The following is a 17,200-nucleotide window of genomic DNA, read 5'->3' on the forward strand; positions in this document are numbered from 1 at the left end:
TAATTAATTCCTTTAAACTCAACAGCAAATTAAAATTGTAGTTGACCTTTTGTTATATCTTATTAACATTTCTGTCCGTTCCTTTGTTTGAACCTTTGAAAACTGACAGCTGAAAGGAAATTAATTAACACTCTAAATCAAAAACTAATATTAATGTTTCTCGTGCAGCTCAAGGTATGTTTACATCATTAGAATTTGAATTAAAAAATCCCAGAATATTTTAAATTATGAAAAATTGAGACACACAAAATGCTTCATTTTTATATGTAAGTCAAACTCTTTAAGTCTGTAAGAAATTATACTAACTGTGATTTATATTGTCATATAAATGACTGGCTGGGTGCCCATGAAAACAACTGATTGCTCACTGGGGGTAATGTACTGCCGGTCGCTGACTGCTGCCTTCAAGTGCTGTCAGGAAATAACAAAGAGGAGTATCATTAACATATGTCCATGAAGGTTCAGGTGAAGGGGACATGATAATGTACTAACGACTTAAAGCTAGATTGCAGGAGTTTTACATATCCTAAATAAAACTTCTGTCACATTCAAGCCTGGTGAATCTCTCTACGTTTTTACAGTTTACAGGAGTTTTAAATCTGGTGTCTGTGGTGACATTACAAGCAATGCTTGGTCTGCCAGCGCTGAAGACGGGAGCAACTGAAGTGACAGATAATGAGAATGGGGGGAAAGATTACAGTCTAAAAGAGGAAGCCATCGATGGCGAGGATGAACACTGATTACCATTGATGTGGCTTTTACTCGCTGTTTGTGTAATTACTGTCACTGCCTGAGGGCGGAGACAAAAGTTCCACACTGTAGCTTTAAGCTTTAGTGATTTACACTGAACTCATCATAGCCATAATTTCAGTGTTTATCTAATGTGAAAAGTCCAGGATGAGGTTAATGACATCTTTATTCAAGGTGATGAATGGGCCATTTACAGAAAAAATTAAATTATCAGGTAGTTACTGGAACATTAAGCAGTTGGAAAGTTGCATTGACATCTGAGTGTGAATTGTCTGTAGGTCTGTTTTGTTACATTATTTTGTTTAGCAGCGCTGTGTGAATGACAAGTACATGATCTATTTTCTACTAAAACATCAAAAATAGATTCACATGTGCAAGATTTGGAGTTGGTAAAGTCAGCATGTGGGCAACAGGAAATGAATCACCAAACAACACTGCTGCCACCTTGTGGTAAAAATGTAGAAAGAGACTGATGACCAAACAGTTTATACAGTGTGGGCCTTCTGTGGGTATTATTTAGGGATTTTTCACATCCTGTGCTGTTGAACAGAGGCAGGATGTTTAATGATGCGCTCGACCGTAGAGAGGAAACAGATATAACAAGCCAGGGAGGTTTTCTGTGGATCTGTTATAATATGCCTGAATAATCATGGAGACCTTGAGGATTAAACCACTAGAGCCAAACAAGGGTTTGCAGATTCCCAATCTCTAATACCAAAACTACAACAGCATTAAATACCTTTAAACAATATGGGACCTTTAAGTTTTATGTTTCTTCTTTCTATTATATTCTTGTTTTAAATGTTTACTATCCACTGAATGTCAATAAGACACAATGAATGTAACCGCCTTTGTTTATTTAGAAGCAGATCTGTCATCAACATCCTGGCCGGTATGTGGAACCAGTTTCCCGCTGAACACATGGTTTTACTTATATGCTGATGAGGGGCGGGGTCTGAACTGTGCGGTTTGAAACTGTCGGATTATCAGCGGAAATAGTCGAGGAAGACTTCTGCACGATAGGTAGGAGGTTCGTGGGTTTCTTAATTGACATAATTTTGTTCATAAATGTTCATATTTAGCTGTTTGATTTGGTAACAATAGGTGCGATTGCCTTTTAACTTTTCGTTCACATGTTGTACATTTCTCTACAACACTTCAACAACAGAAGAAATATAAGATCAGCTAGAGTAAATACAGGTTATAAATAAACAGTGCAAACCGTTAGAAAACCAGAAACTTTGTTGTGTGTGTTAATCGATTGAACAAACTCTGGATCACTGCACTTTGAAATCACTTTACCGCCAATAATATCTGTCGAGTTGTGTAACAAGGCAGCAACAAATGAAGCTAGTGGAGGAGTTGAATTAATCATTAATGACGCGAAATCTCTTAATTTAACTTCATATAGAAGTTACTTTAAATCAGAGGTGGACAAAGTGCATAACTTTATTACTGGAGTCAAGGTCAAATATTCCTCCAATACAAGTGGAAGGTGGAGAAGTTAAAGTACTGCAGTATTTGATTTAAAAAAAAAAATACTCATAAGTAATTTACTTATGTCAACAAGTATTATTCCACATTTACAGCAACTAATGAAACAACCACTGAATGACTTGCAGAACCGGTGGAATAAAAGAGCTTGTAGAATATTCTGCAGAGCCTGGAGACATGGCCACAAAAAGTTGATTGAATCAACAGAAGGACGGACAACTGCCGCAGGCTGTCTGATTAATCAAACAAACATTACAATACCTCCACCTTCTCAACTCGGACGGGAGTGACAGCAGAAAGAGTCTTTCTTTATTTCCTATATTTCAGACATGGACTTCAGATAAGATCATGGTCTTTGCTGAAGAATCTTCTGCCTCATTTTTATTTAAAGTAGCCCTGGTTTGGACACTGCCAAGTTTAAACCGAGCTGTTCATGACTGACACAGTAGGAGTTGGCTGTGACGACATTATAGAAAAATAAAATTATAATATTATAATTATAATTATATAAAATTCATTAACAAAGGCAGCAAGTCAACTATGAGTTTTAATGTGTAGGAGAGTTAAATGTTAAATTTACCACTGAAATGTAGAGAGATAGAAGCACGCATGAGCTCTTATTTTGAAAGGATACATAAAAATGTACTTGTTAAGTTTTCATTTTGCATCATTAACGTTATTGGATTATTAATATTGATGCATTAATGTGTTAGTGTTATTATACTATTATGTTTAATGAGGTGGAGCTAATTTTAACCATTTTATATGATGTTGATAGTTAAATCTGAATATAATTTTATAAGCAGAGGAAGTATAAAAGGTAAAAAAAAAAAAAGGACAATATCCTCTCTGAAATGTCGGAGGATACAAGTACAAAGTGGAAATGATCAAAGTGCAAATTCCTCAGAACTGCTCTGACCTGCAGCACCTTGCACAACAATATATTGCCACATACTGGCTGTCTCAGCGCAGTGCTGCTCAGATCCAGCAGTTAACAGTTCTGCATCTCTGCTCCTGCAGTCATGTATCTGTACCTCCTGGGGCTGGTTGTTTTCTTCTACCTGTACCGCTGGGTCAGGGAGTTGCCCAGGGTTTCCGACAAGGGCAGCAAGTATGTCTACATCACGGGCTGCGACTCGGGCTTCGGCAACCTCCTGGCACGCCATCTGGACAAGAAGGGGTTCAGGGTGATCGCCGCCTGTTTCACCGAGAAGGGAGAGGAGGACCTGAAGAAGTCCTGCTCCCGCAACCTGATCACAACACACCTGGATGTCAGGTCTAAGGACAGCATTGCCAAAGTGGCAGCGATGATCAAGGACGAAGTGGGGCAGCGTGGTGAGTCACAACCATTGCATGTGCTGTCATGAAAATAGGATAAAGTAGCCGCTGACTTTTAATCTCCTCCATGTTAAGACCTTCTGAAATATATTCAGCGTGTATTAACATGCTTTGAATTTCCTGCAGCAGGAAGTGAGTTGGGTGTGGAGGAGCTTAAAATATGATAAACTTTATTTGTATTGTACCTTTCCTACAAGAAATGCAACACAAAATGTTTTACAACCAAGAAATGACATGCACCAAGTGCTTCACATGAAAAGACATTAAAACATGTTCAAAACATTAATGTAAAATAATAAAACAATCAATGAATATTGACTTCTCTGATATCTAAAGGTCGTGTGCTCCCCAGCTTTGGGCCGTAACTGACAAAGGCTGCATCCCCAGTTTTCCTCCGGCTGTTACTGGGAACCTTCAGTAAAGCAGCAGCAGATGATCTCAGTGTTCCTGGATGTATATAGTCAATAATGGAGTTAGTAATGTAGCTTGTTCTAGCCATTAAGGCCTTTATGTATAAGGACACGTTAATGTAACAGGAAGCTGAAACTGGACTAATGTGCTGTGTCCTCTTGGTTCTGGTCAACAGAACCAGTTTTGAACGACTGGTTTTCCTCTGCTTGATCCTCCCAGGTTTATGGGCAGTGGTGAACAACGCAGGCGTGGCCGTCCCGTCTGCCCCGTGCGATTGGCTGACGATCGACGACTACAAGTCCATGCTGGACGTGAACCTGAACGGGGTGATTGCTGTGACCCTGAGCGTCCTGCCGCTGATTAAGAAAGCCAGAGGAAGAGTGGTGAATGTGGCGAGTGTGTTTGGGAGGATCAGTGCCACCGGAGGCCCGTACACTGTCTCTAAGTACGGCGTGGAGGCGTTCAATGACAGCCTCAGGTGAAACATTAACTCACATGATGAAATACTTGTCGGTATGTTAATCATAGCCAAGCACTGACAACATGAAATGTTTTCTTAAGGATAAATATGGTACCTTTCGGGGTCAAAGTCCTCTGCATTGAGCCAGGCTTCTTCAAAACAAACGTGACGGACGCTGGTATCCTGAGCAAGAGTATCAAGACGCTGTGGGAGAAGATGCCCCAGGAGGTCAGAGATGACTATGGAACTGAATATCTACAAAAGGGTAAGTCTGGATCATCTCTTTTCTTCAGTTATGCATTTATTTTTAATTCATCTTTTTATTTATTCCACTCTTTTCTCCCCTCCTAGTAATGGACGTGCTGACAGACAAAGTTGCCAAGATCAGCGATGCCGATCTGATGAAGGTGGTCAGCTGCATGGAGCACGCTGTGTCCGCCGTCAGGCCCCGCACACGATACTCCCCCGGCTGGGACGCCAAGCTCTTCTGGCTGCCGCTGTCATACATGCCGAGCCGCCTCTCTGATTACATCATGACGATGGAAGCCGTTCCTATTGCCAGGCAGATACAATAAAATGTGTTTTTTTATATTCATGTGTGCACATTTTAGACTCATCTATTGTATGTAATTGTATAACTGAAGCACTTTTGGTAGCCAACATGACACCTAATGAAGTACTGTGTATCCCTCCTCTGAATAGTTTCCCTCACTGGCTGATAAATTATTGTCATTTTCAAGGCCACCTTATCTCCAGGCAGATAGAGCTTTGTTCAGTCTAATGTCCTGGATGATAGGTGTGTGTGAAAGGTTAAGGAAGAGCAATAAAGAAACAGACTTCTTCACAAAGCACATGTTTTGTGCTATTTGTCGAAATACAACTTGAAATAGAAACTAGTCATTGTGGCACTGTGCAGTAATAATAAGGAGTATGTGAGGAGCAAAGATACAGAGCTGTGAGGTCATTTTGCAAACACACACCTGCAAAACTCAGGACTGTAACCGACCCATGACCCAATCATCAAACACAGGCTAAACAGACTCTGTCTTTGAAACTTTGAATGGTTGCTGATAAAATTACGCTGGTTTAAAAATAAACACCTTTTTTTTCTATTCTGTTTTTCATTCATTTTTACATGTATTATTTTTGGGAACCCACACCAGTGCAGTTTCTCACAGCTTATCTGTCTGAGTGCCTTAAATTAACCAGTGATGTTACACAGTAGTTTTTAAAGTCCTGACTCAGCACAGACCATCTGCAGGTCTCGAAGCGTCTTAGAAAGCATTGAATTTAAATTCCTTAAAGGTATAAAAAAAAAAAAGTCCTTAATATTTTGTCTTGCCTGCTGTGGTATGGAATCAGATTTGTGCTAATATGAATAAACATCAAACATTTTGATATTTAAAAATGTAACTTCAAACTTGTGTAGTGGGAAATGCTTTCAGGTAGTGTAAGGTTTGTGAACGTAGCCCTGGGATGACTCCTCCTCCAGTTGGCCTCCTCATCAGGGCCAGGTTATAAAGGGCACCTGCTGGCTTTTGTTCAGTCTCTTGCTGGTTCCTGTCAGTTATGGCTGGTATCAGTGGCTGCAGCTGTGCCCCCTAAACGGTTGTTGACCTGTCCACCCAGAGCGAGCTCTTCATGCCCTGTACCAGAGGTGATTCACCTGCTGTCGTTTTGCATTAGTTCTACATACTTTGTTTGGCCTTATGGTTAACTTTGCTTTATTGGTTTTGTTTGTTTAGTCACCTGGGTTGTTTGTGATTTGGTTGTTTAGTTTATTAACTTGTGATAAATTGTTTTGCATTAGCCTTTCTTTTGCAGTGTAGCTGAGTGCTGCATAGTTGGGAGGCAAGACACCCCAGGTGAGGTCCCCACACTTTGTGCATGTGATTACGGGCAGTGTTTTTGGATTACGTTTGCAGTGAGGTTTGTTGTGTTGCACCTGAGGTGAGTAAGTAGTAGCACCACTGGGTAATGTACCTCTCCACAAGTGGCCTCAGCTCACTTTTCTTGTCTTATTTTGCTTAGTCTGTGTTGCACTGATCTTGTACAACACTTCTATACACAAGTTTTATTCCTTATGTTTGTAGTGATTTCATTTGTTAATATATTTCCTTTTTCAGCAGTTCCAGTCCCTGCTATTTTATATTTAGTTCTAATAAAATATATTGTTTCTAAAACACGTATCTGCCTTGTCAGTAACGAGCCTGTGTCCTGGTATCCTTTTTACATCTAGGGTTAGAAATGGTGTATCCTGGAGTGTGTCCCCCGGTGGAGTTGTTGGCCCCTTTCACTTCATTTCTCCCCTTATTGTTCACTCAACGCCGCACTGGCAAACAAATTATTTAACCATGAAGCTGACTGTGTGGGCAAAAGTCTCATCAGTGAGAAAGAAGCAGAGGGAATTGTAAACAAAAGGGATATTTTGTCAAACTAGAATTGCCACCTTGTGGTTGTATCCCTCCACCACATGTACTAGGGTTATAGTTTCAGGTTACATCCCTGTTTATCCAGGGTCATATAAACTAACCATTTGTGTGAAATAGTCTTAATTACTGTGTGAAGTCTTGAGAAATGGCTTGAGAAAGTGTTTTGTGAGGCCATGGTGATCTTAACCTTTGACCACAGTTGCTCTTGCACATAGGCAAAAAAGGTAAAAGACCAATAGTTTACATGATTACACAAATAATTTATTTGCTAGTTACAAGTTTTTCTTTTAAATTGACTATGCTTTGGTTAGAGGATTGCGTTGTCCTTTTTCTGAACCGTAGCAGACACTTTCAGTACTGCTGCTAGCTGTAGTAGCTAGGAAGCTGAAGTATAGCGGCCGCATTGCGTCACAGGGACGCGACCAGGCCAGAGCTGTGCGGCCGACAAACTAAGGCTTCAACCTATCCCAAGATTCATTGCGCGCCGGTAATGAAAGCAAACGCCTCCAGAGAGCCACTTTTAAATGTAAATATTGGGTTTTGGCTCAGTTCAACACCTAACGGCACAACTGTTAAAACAAGTTTTTTTGTGGAAGAACTTACACGTTATCAACGTTGCTAGGCAATGACGCAACGGCGGGCACATCTAGTGACGCACAGCCAAATTAGACCAGACCGGCTCATTTCAATTCGGCCTTCGTGGCTTGTGACTAATGAAATGAGTCAAATAAGTAGCTGCAGCAGACAAGAAGCTGCTGATTGGCTGTACCGCCCGGCGAGCACATCAATTGTCCCAAATTAAACACACCTGCCATGTTGCGTGACCAACAGGTGCATGCTGGGTCTGGCTAACGGCTAAAAGCTAAAACACTGACGGCGGGTCTTTCTGCCGTGATTTCAACGTTCACTTCGAGCAGAGAAGTCGGCTGTAGAGCGGATTGTGGAGGAGCTTCGTGGTTCAGAGTGACGTCCACACAGGTGAATACAATACATGACTGATGACTCACCGCGCAGCATCAACGAGTAATGTGTTGCCGAGCAACGCAGCGTTTTGTCCTGTGTTTACCGGCTGCAGTTGCTGTGGAGTTTATGTTGTTTAAATACATCTCTGCATTTTCTGCTGCTTTATTCTGTTGTTAATTCTATGAGAAGTAGCAGCTGTTTCATTTCCCGCCGTAGTGTCCTTGTGTTTCTATTATCTATTATATTGTCCCATTTATATCAATGAAAGTAGCCTAAATAACAGAGACAACTCTCTACAACAATTTTAATACAAACTGAACATTTTAAGGGAAGAATTATTTCAGGACTGTTATATATTAAACTGCATTAATTTTAGTTAGATGCACCAAGTAAACTGTGTATACAGGCTTCAAAGTGCCTCACTGGGATTCACTGATTACCTTCTGTGCAGTTCTCACCTGGAACAACAACCTGCATATGTGTCTGTAGCCTGAAGATGTTCTTTCATTTAATAGTTTTATTATCTAATCATCATTGTCACCGTACAACATATTTTACCCCTCCTCTTCCGCCTAGATAGGCAGATAAACTGACAATTTATTCATCCTCTTGGGAAATTCAATTGTCCAGCAGCTCGCACATATTTGCAGCTTAGATTAATGGCAGTGGGGGAGAAGAATGCAGTAACATTTACTCAGACTACATTTTAAATGACTTACTTTTATCTAACTACACCTTTTAATTTTACTTCGAGTAAAACTTTTAAGTAACAGTACTTTTACGTGAGTAGTTTTCCAGTGCTCTCTCCTCCCCTGTCAACAAGCTTACACTTTCATAGTGGACAAATTGAATGCACTTAAATGAATAATTGGTTCATCAGTTTCTGTCTCAGTTGGAGTAATTATGTACTATTGGGCACTACAATCTACTTTGTAATGAAATCATTCTGATGCACACTGCCGTTCAATCACAGATTTGAGGGAGTTTTGATAAGGTATAGGATTAGAAATCTAAACCAAATATAAGTTTTTTCCTCACTGTGTTCCCTCTAGTGTTGTACAAACTTGACCTTCAGTTTGAAACAGACACGCAATATTGTTTGTCCGCCGTTTTATTTCAGTACGTGACAAGCTGCAACACAGTTCAAGTAGCTTTACATGGCTCAAGAACGCCATCTTGTGGTCAGAGTAGATGAGGACAGCCATTTCATGAAACTTCCCATTAGGAACAAAATTCTCAACTACAACATATGAAAGCCTATAATAGGAAATATACAGTTGACAAGTTTTGTGTAAAGACAGTGTTTTATTCCATCTTTCATTGGAAACATTAAATAGAACTTTCTTTCAGGATGACAGGACAGGTACATTTGCATTTTTGACATGTTTTACAAACCAAGTGCTCCTTAACCAAAGGACCCCCTCCCTCTCTTTGATTCTCTTCTCCACAGAACTGAGATTGTTTAGATGTTTATGAGTGCTCCTCAGCCAGCTTCTCGGCCTTCTGAACAACTTCCTCGATGGGGCCGACCATGTAGAAGGCCTGCTCAGGCAGAGGATCGTACTCACCTACAGGGAAACAGGTATGAAAGACAGAGTTAATATTAAATACATTTCAAAATGAGGCTAGGGTCACCAGCACAAGCTAAAAATGTGGCACACTTACCACCCAGGATGCTCTTGAAGCCCTTGATGGTCTCTTTGAGGGGCACCAGCTTGCCCATGTGGCCAGTGAAAACCTCGGCCACCTGGAAGGGCTGGGACAGGAAACGCTGGATCTTGCGGGCGCGGGCCACAGTCAGCTTGTCCTCCTCAGACAACTCATCCATACCCAGGATGGCAATGATATCCTGCAGAGATTTGTAGTCCTACAGGAGGAAGTGTACAAATGTTTAAATGCTACTGTCAAAAATCAAGAATACAGGTTTGAGGAAGTAAAAATGATCAAGTCCCAAACCTGGAGGATTTTCTGCACACCACGGGCGACGTCGTAGTGCTCGGCTCCGACGATGTTGGGGTCCATGATACGGGAGGTTGAGTCCAAGGGGTCGACAGCAGGGTAGATACCCAGCTCAGCGATGGCACGGGACAACACAGTGGTGGCATCCAAGTGAGCGAAGGTGGTGGCGGGGGCGGGGTCAGTCAAATCGTCAGCAGGCACATAGATGGCCTGGTGGAGAGAATTGAGACTTGGTCAGCCTGAAGTATATTTTAATCTATCACCAGAACATGAAGTCAGTCATCCTCCTTGAGGTAACTGTTTACCTGCACAGATGTGATTGAGCCCTTCTTGGTGGTGGTGATTCTCTCCTGCATGGTACCCATGTCAGTGGCCAGAGTGGGCTGATAACCCACAGCAGAGGGGATACGACCCAGCAGGGCAGACACCTGAGAGGTAAGGACATAAAATCAGTATCAAGCATGTTCATTAACGTTTTAAGCCAAACTTGAGGTTTAGATTTGGCTGCAAAATGTGTGTATCATCTTTCAAAATTATGAAATACAACCTTATTTTAACCACAATTATAAATGTATATCCTGAAATTACACAGACCTCAGAGCCAGCCTGTGTGAAGCGGAAGATGTTGTCGATGAAAAGCAGCACATCCTGACCCTCCTGGTCACGGAAGTACTCAGCCACTGTCAGTCCAGTCAGAGCCACTCTGGCACGGGCACCGGGGGGCTCGTTCATCTGTCCGTACACCAGCGCCACCTAACGGGGGGGGGGACAAGGACTGAGGTCAGTGATTGGTATTCACTTCTATTCTATGCTTCAGTTTTCATAAACTCTAATTATTGAATGGCTTTCCACAATCCCCACCTTTGAGGTGGTGTCCTTCAGGTTGATGACACCAGACTCAATCATTTCATGGTACAAGTCATTTCCCTCACGGGTACGCTCTCCCACACCGGCAAACACAGAGTAACCACCATGGGCCTTAGCCACGTTGTTGATCAGCTCCATGATCAATACAGTCTTGCCGACACCAGCACCACCGAACAGACCTGTGAATGAAGGAGAAATGCAAGATTAGTTTTGTAATATTACAAAGTGGCTTGTATGGAAACGGTCTATCCTGCCAGAACAATATGTACTTTTTTTTTCCCCATACCAATCTTTCCTCCCTTGGCGTAGGGGGCCAGCAGGTCCACAACCTTAATGCCAGTGACCAGAATCTCCTGCTCCACACTCATGTCAGTGAATTCAGGGGCCTCAGCGTGGATGGGTGCAGTCCTGAGGGAAGACAACAGTTTCCAGTATAACTCTTTTGCAGACATTTTGAAGCTAACTCATTGCCACTTGTTAATATTAGCAATACAAATGCTGCTGTCACTTGTACATTTTCATTTTGTTTTATTTTTGTGAAAGTCACTAAATAAATGTGATGCGTTCTGTTATTCTTTTAAAGTGGACTCACTGTTTGGTGGTGATGGGACCCCTCTCGTCGATGGGCTCACCAATGACATTCATAATCCTGCCCAGGGTCTCGGGACCCACTGGGATTCTGATGGGGGCACCGGTGTCCAGCACTTTCTGTCCACGGACCAGACCTTCAGTACCATCCATAGCAATGGTACGCACTGTGTTCTCCCCTAGACACAGAACACCATTCACATTAATCTCCTAGTGTGACAATTAATTGAATGTCTTTGTCTCCTTGTAGCGGTTCAGGACTCAAGGTTACACTCCAAGCAGCTCACCAAGATGCTGTGCCACCTCCAGGACTAGCCTGGACTCGCGGCCGGAGACTTCCAGAGCGTTGAGGATGGGAGGAAGGCCCTCGTCGAACTGGACGTCGACGACGGCACCGATGACAGCCACAATACGCCCGTTGGCGACGCTGGCAGCGGCGGCAGGTGCGACATAGTCTCTGCCTGTAAAGCAAGTTAAGACAATGTTTGTATTTAGCTGCGTCATGTGTGTGCTGCAGTCGTGACCTTATGTCACTGGCGTTGTTTATTTGTGTCTAAGAAGCCACCATGTTCGGTGTAAGCCCCGGATAGGACAGCTCAATAACTGCGTGTCTGGCCGCTGTGTCTCAATGTCAAGTGATCATTGTCGGCCAATCTATGAATCAGCTTTAAAAACAACTGTAATAACTGATCAATACAAAACAACCTGCATATGTGTGTTAAATATAAATACAACCCCAATAACCCAGGCTACCTAACGTTAACGCGAAGGACTGACAGATGAATGAAGTGTACTTCAAGCTAACGTTGCTAATGTTGCTACTGTTAACGACAGACGCAGGACATTCAATGGCAAGTTCGTTAATAGCTTATTACCTGCATGGCTCTTTCTCTGTTGCAAAATTACCTCAATGCTTCTGTGGGCTAATACGACTTTATAACCTTGTTTAGCTAATAGCGTTACTTTGCTGTGAAAAGCAACACGGAATGTTAATGCTAAGTTAGCGGGCTGTGCACCGTCTCGCACCGCCTCATGTCATTACACAAAGGTCATTGCATCTAACACAAGAAAATCACAGCCTAGTCATTAGCTGTTGCATGACATCTGTCAATATGAGCATGTATGGTCGTGTGTACAATTATAATATTTTGGAATTATTCCAATACATCTCAAATTTGACATTTCCAAATTCCGGCCTGCTACTCCTACGGCAGTGCAAGCCAGCGTGTTGCTAGCAGCAGCTAGCGTTAGCATTGTCCCTGCCCTCTTCTGACAAGTGCTGAAAAGCGTATTTTCCTAACACAGTTTCGCTGAAAAAAAAACAACAAGCATAGAGGACTTACGTGAAAGGACGGCTGGGGATCCAACAAGAGCCTTCAGGGGCTGGACCCCAGGCTTGAGAGCCTGCAGAGCCCCGGTGCAGCAGCGTCCCACAGCTCCTAACATGGTCAAAATGGCTGAAGGTGGAAAGAGACAGAGGAACTTGCGGCTTTATAATGAATTACCGCTGAGGCGAACTGCGCTTGCGTGCAACGTAACCAGGGCCTACTGAGCATGCGCAGACGTTAACCCCATCCAGCTGACATTCTGCCCTCCACAGGACTGGCCTATTTGACAGTGAATGTGAATGGTGAATGACAGTCGAAAGCAAATGTTACCCATGTTATAAGTTCATTCATTCATTCATTCATTCATTTAAATCAGTGGTTCAGATCTACATGGTAGGCAGAGGGGTTAGTTCCATTTATATACAGTGTCCTTTGTCAAGGGGAGTAAAGTTTTCTGCTGCACTCCTGGGTCACTAACACTGCCCTCATTCTCCAAAGGACCTGCAGAAAACGTCCACAGTTATGAGTTGCATATTCTGACTGAAAACTAGAGGATTCAGCTCGTGTTTATTGTTATTGTATTTAATAATAAGACATAATCAGCTATATTATTTTACCTCAACATAAGATGACAGTTGACCTCAGTCTATCACTGCTAAACACTGACTTGACAGCTTGTCTGGTGACTGGTGGAAACACAGTCACAGACACCAGCAAACATGCACACTCACTTATCCATAGTGTGCTGTATTTATGAAAAGTGAAGTTTAAACTTATTGCTGAGTATACAATAAAATAAAACTTCATAGATCTGTGTTAGGAAGACAAATGAAAACATCTGAATAATGATGATTGGTATAACAAATAAATATCTCATCCCTTATAATTATTTAAAGTTGTGGAAGTATTCAGATAAGTCAAAGCAGTGATATCACATGATAAAATATTTGTAAGAATTACCAGCAAAGCATACACCTAAAGTATCAAAAGTAAAGTATTAATTACATAGAATGGCCCCTTTCTGAATGTTATATTGTTGTTACATTATTATTTTGTTGTTATTATCAATGCATTAATGTGTGAGCAGCAATTTCATGTTTTTGTTTGTTAATGTTGAGCCAATTTAGCCAGCTCTCTAAACTGGCTGCTAATCGCAGTTTGCAAGGTGATCATATGTTTTGTATATTAAATGTTAATATGCAAAGAAAGCTATAGCTGTCACATGAAATTGGAGGCGTAAAACTCAGCTCCTCTGGGCAGTTTAGTCGGGACTGAGAGGAAACCAGAACAGCCGAAAGGAAAAGAGCTGGAACAGAACTAGGGCTGAATTGGAAAAAAAACAAAACACTGGTCTAGATAATCAGCTGTGCCCCAGATCCAAACTACTCACTAATAAGAAGAAAGTTTTAGGCATATAGTGTGCTCATACTAAAAAGTTACTAAGTAAAGATTAGTCACAGTCAGACTAATAAAATCTTGATTTTTGAGGAGGCTGATGATGTACGCTTTCCTTTGTGCACTCCCAAAATGCAATGCACATAGGAAATGGTGAACAAGGACAAACACAACAGACCTTTTACAGGGCAGATATTTTAGACATGCCAAAGGAGGAAAAGCAGAGGTGTAATTAAAACCATAAATGATGTGTTGTGTTGTATTTAAGTGAGCAAGGTCCAGGGTTTGGTGTTGTACATGCTGTCTCCCTGGAGAGGCGTCTTTGCAAAGACAAGTTTGTGTTGTTGCTCCTGTGCTTTAGTATTCTTTTCCTGCTACTACAAACAGTAAATTTAACTCATCTCTTGGATATTAATTGGAAAAAACAGTATACTATGAGTCTTTGTACTGTCTGCAGTATGTTGTATGTTGTATGGAACAGGTGTGCATTGTAAGCTTAGAGAAGTGAGTCCACCATATCTGCAGTAGAGGGTGCTGTTGTACCAAAAGAGACAGAGTGTGTAGCTGGAGGTTTTGTGCAAGAGTTTGCACGTGTGTGTGTGTGTGACATATGTGGAGCTTTTTCATTTTGAGAGGCTTAAATCATCCGTTTGTCAAAGCGCCTGTTAAAAGCATAACATAAATTATGTATTTTTTACATTGAGTTTGAACAATAATCGGATAATCTATTGTCTTACATTTCAAGGTTTTGGTCCTTTAAGCTGAGTGTGAGTTTATTTAACATTGTAAAAACACTTTTATCTGGTGTGTAAGACATTCTTGTGTCAGCACAATATTCTCCCAAATCCACATATTAACTCTTTGTATTAGTTTTCTGCTGAGAAAGTCCAACTATCCACTGTGTCAGCTGCAAGCGTCAGAATTAGCGTGTCTGTTCACTAATCCCCTTTTTAAATGTTAAAGTGGTCATCCTCTTATTACATTACATATGTTACATAGGATTAAGATATTCACTGCTACCTGCTGTAGGCGCTCCACACAGAGCAGAGGTATGTGCAGTACTACACAGGTGAAAAGCGTGTTCAGTCAAAATGAGTTTATTGAGTTCACTGTTCGCATCATGTCACACAGTCGTGGCATTCCTTCAGATTTCAATTGACTGTATTTTTGAAACACTCACACTGTTTTGGATATTACTGTGACTGATTGAACGACGCTTGAAAACACTCCTACCTGCAGATGACTATCTGACTCTCTGCAGGCGCAGATACAACTCTGCTAGTCCGTATTTGTCTGTGAAAACACAGCGCATACTTGAATTAAGCATCCTGTGCATGCCCTAAAGTAAAGACTGATGAGTGATGGCTGAGATTACTTTGTGTTGCTAGGCTACTGTGGTTTGTGTTGGTGGATTATTGCAGGTACATATGTACTGCATAGGCAGGAGTCTGACTGTCCCTTAATAACAAAAATCTATTTTAAAGTTTCTTGTTAAACTGATGCAAGTGATGTAATGTTGAGATCATTGTTTCCCTAAAAGTTTCCATGTGTTACTCCTCTCTGTGATTGTGTTGGGTTACTGTTGTGTGAGAAGCCAGGTGATACAAGAATCGACATGTTCCTTCAACCGAGCCAACGCGCTAGATGCCAGTGTTGTTGCCATTTTAAACAGCTGTCACTAGAAGAGTTTGATGACCCACATCATGGAGTAATCTCCGCATTTGAACCCGCAACAATAACTCTTCTTTTGTTTTTCTTCAAATCATCGCGAACGTTCCACAACAAAAGCCCCACCTGTGCAGTGTCTGTGTCGGGTTATGCAAAGCCGTCCTTCATCACATAATGACAGCAGGCGACCTTTGACCTTCCATAAGATCAAATCATCAATCAAAGACTTGATAGGTGATGAGAATGTGCTCAGAGAAGCAGATTGAAACAGATTGTGGTTGCTACACAGTTAAAGTGGCGTCTGCAGATGCTTCTTACCCCTGGTCCTCTTCTGCTGCACAGCTACAGACAGTGCAGAAATGTCGGTCTTTCAGTCGGTCCACCACTTTGGTCCAGGCTGAAATATCAACAATTATTTCATGGCACGGAGAAACCCATGCAATTATATTTTGACTCTTCCTCTAGCGCCACAGGAGATTGACATTTTTGTGTTTTAGTGAAATGTCTCTGCAACTATTCTAACTATCAATTAGCATCCAATTTAGGTCCAGACTGTTTTCTCTAATGTTTTGAACATTAACATAATAATATAATTTGCATTTGTCCAGTAGTTTATATTATGACCAAATACCTGCAAAAACTTATGTCATTCGCATCAACCTCAGATGCTAATTAGAAAATGTTAGTATGCTAATATGCTAAACTAGGATGATGGCTGTGTCTAAAATCACTCCCTTTTTCACTGATTTACTACTCACCATATCCCACACTCCACACTGAGCAGTAAATGGAGATTTCAAACACTTTCAACACAGTCGCACAACTGCTGATTTCTGCAAACAGAAACTTGCATTGTGGGATAGTTAGCAGGAAGAAGTATACGTGCATTGAACACGACTTTTTCCATTGCTCTGGGTGAATTTTTGCACTATGTTGTGCAGTAATACGTCATTGACATGTGCACACTAGCATCCCTTAACTTTTCTTCCAGTAAAATCATCAGGGCAGAATTTAAAACCTGCAGACTAATGACATTCCCATCAGCCTCAGCCGTACTTCTCGTTTAGTGGTAATTAGCGAGTGTTAGCCTCCCAACACGATTAAAACATAGTATGTTTGAGCCGCATGTTAGCATGTTGATGTTGCCGTGGACATGCTAACATGTGGCTCCAGCCCCACAGAGCTGCTGGCATGAAAAACGTATCAGACAAACAAAGCATTTTATCTGAGACTGACAACTTATGCAACTCTATCTAAATATTTCTGGTACAGTCAAATGTAACACTCTCCTCTGGGGCTTTGTAGTGCTTACACAATAAGGATTATTTTCAGTTTCGCCCTGCTCTGTGGTGTAGCTGTCAGCTCCCCTTTATATCAGGTGTTAGTCATGTTCTCCTTAGTGCTGTAACTATATGTTTAAAGAACATGCATTATCTTGTAAAAACAGTTGTTAAGCCAAATGTCACAGGAAAGATACCTGGGGGGGGTTAGCGCATATCAAAGCGCTAAGTGGTGGCTTCCGCAGTGTCATAAAAGAGAGACTCACT

At 41.5% G+C, this 17,200-nt stretch overlaps 2 protein-coding genes across 3 annotated transcripts; one reads left to right on the plus strand and one right to left on the minus strand.

The window, feature by feature from the left end:
* The first annotated feature begins 1,715 nt into the window (after nt 1-1,715).
* On the plus strand, nt 1,716-5,565 carry LOC111222768 (retinol dehydrogenase 7-like). 2 transcript variants are annotated; one of them, XM_022746609.1, is made up of 5 exons: nt 1,716-1,773; nt 3,265-3,579; nt 4,213-4,471; nt 4,555-4,718; nt 4,805-5,565. In XM_022746609.1, the coding sequence occupies exons 2-5, from the start codon at nt 3,267-3,269 to the stop codon at nt 5,026-5,028; spliced, it is 960 nt and encodes a 319-aa protein (XP_022602330.1). In that variant the 5' UTR covers nt 1,716-1,773; nt 3,265-3,266; the 3' UTR covers nt 5,029-5,565. The 2 variants fall into 2 exon arrangements, with proteins under 2 accessions (XP_022602330.1, XP_022602329.1); XM_022746608.1 differs by having other exon boundaries at nt 1,750-1,780.
* A 3,378-nt stretch (nt 5,566-8,943) lies between these two features.
* Nucleotides 8,944-12,741, minus strand: LOC111222733 (ATP synthase subunit beta, mitochondrial). Its single transcript, XM_022746561.1, has 10 exons — nt 12,606-12,741; nt 11,550-11,723; nt 11,267-11,441; nt 10,961-11,082; nt 10,669-10,853; nt 10,402-10,560; nt 10,113-10,235; nt 9,805-10,017; nt 9,514-9,715; nt 8,944-9,416 (listed from the first exon to the last, which is right to left on the minus strand). The coding sequence occupies exons 1-10, from the start codon at nt 12,706-12,708 to the stop codon at nt 9,319-9,321; spliced, it is 1,554 nt and encodes a 517-aa protein (XP_022602282.1). The 5' UTR covers nt 12,709-12,741; the 3' UTR covers nt 8,944-9,318.
* Between the last annotated feature and the right edge of the window lie 4,459 nt (nt 12,742-17,200).

This window comes from Seriola dumerili, unplaced genomic scaffold, assembly GCF_002260705.1.
Source record: "Seriola dumerili isolate Sdu_G_001 unplaced genomic scaffold, Sdu_1.0 BDQW01000105.1, whole genome shotgun sequence".
NCBI classification, from domain to species: domain Eukaryota; kingdom Metazoa; phylum Chordata; class Actinopteri; order Carangiformes; family Carangidae; genus Seriola; species Seriola dumerili.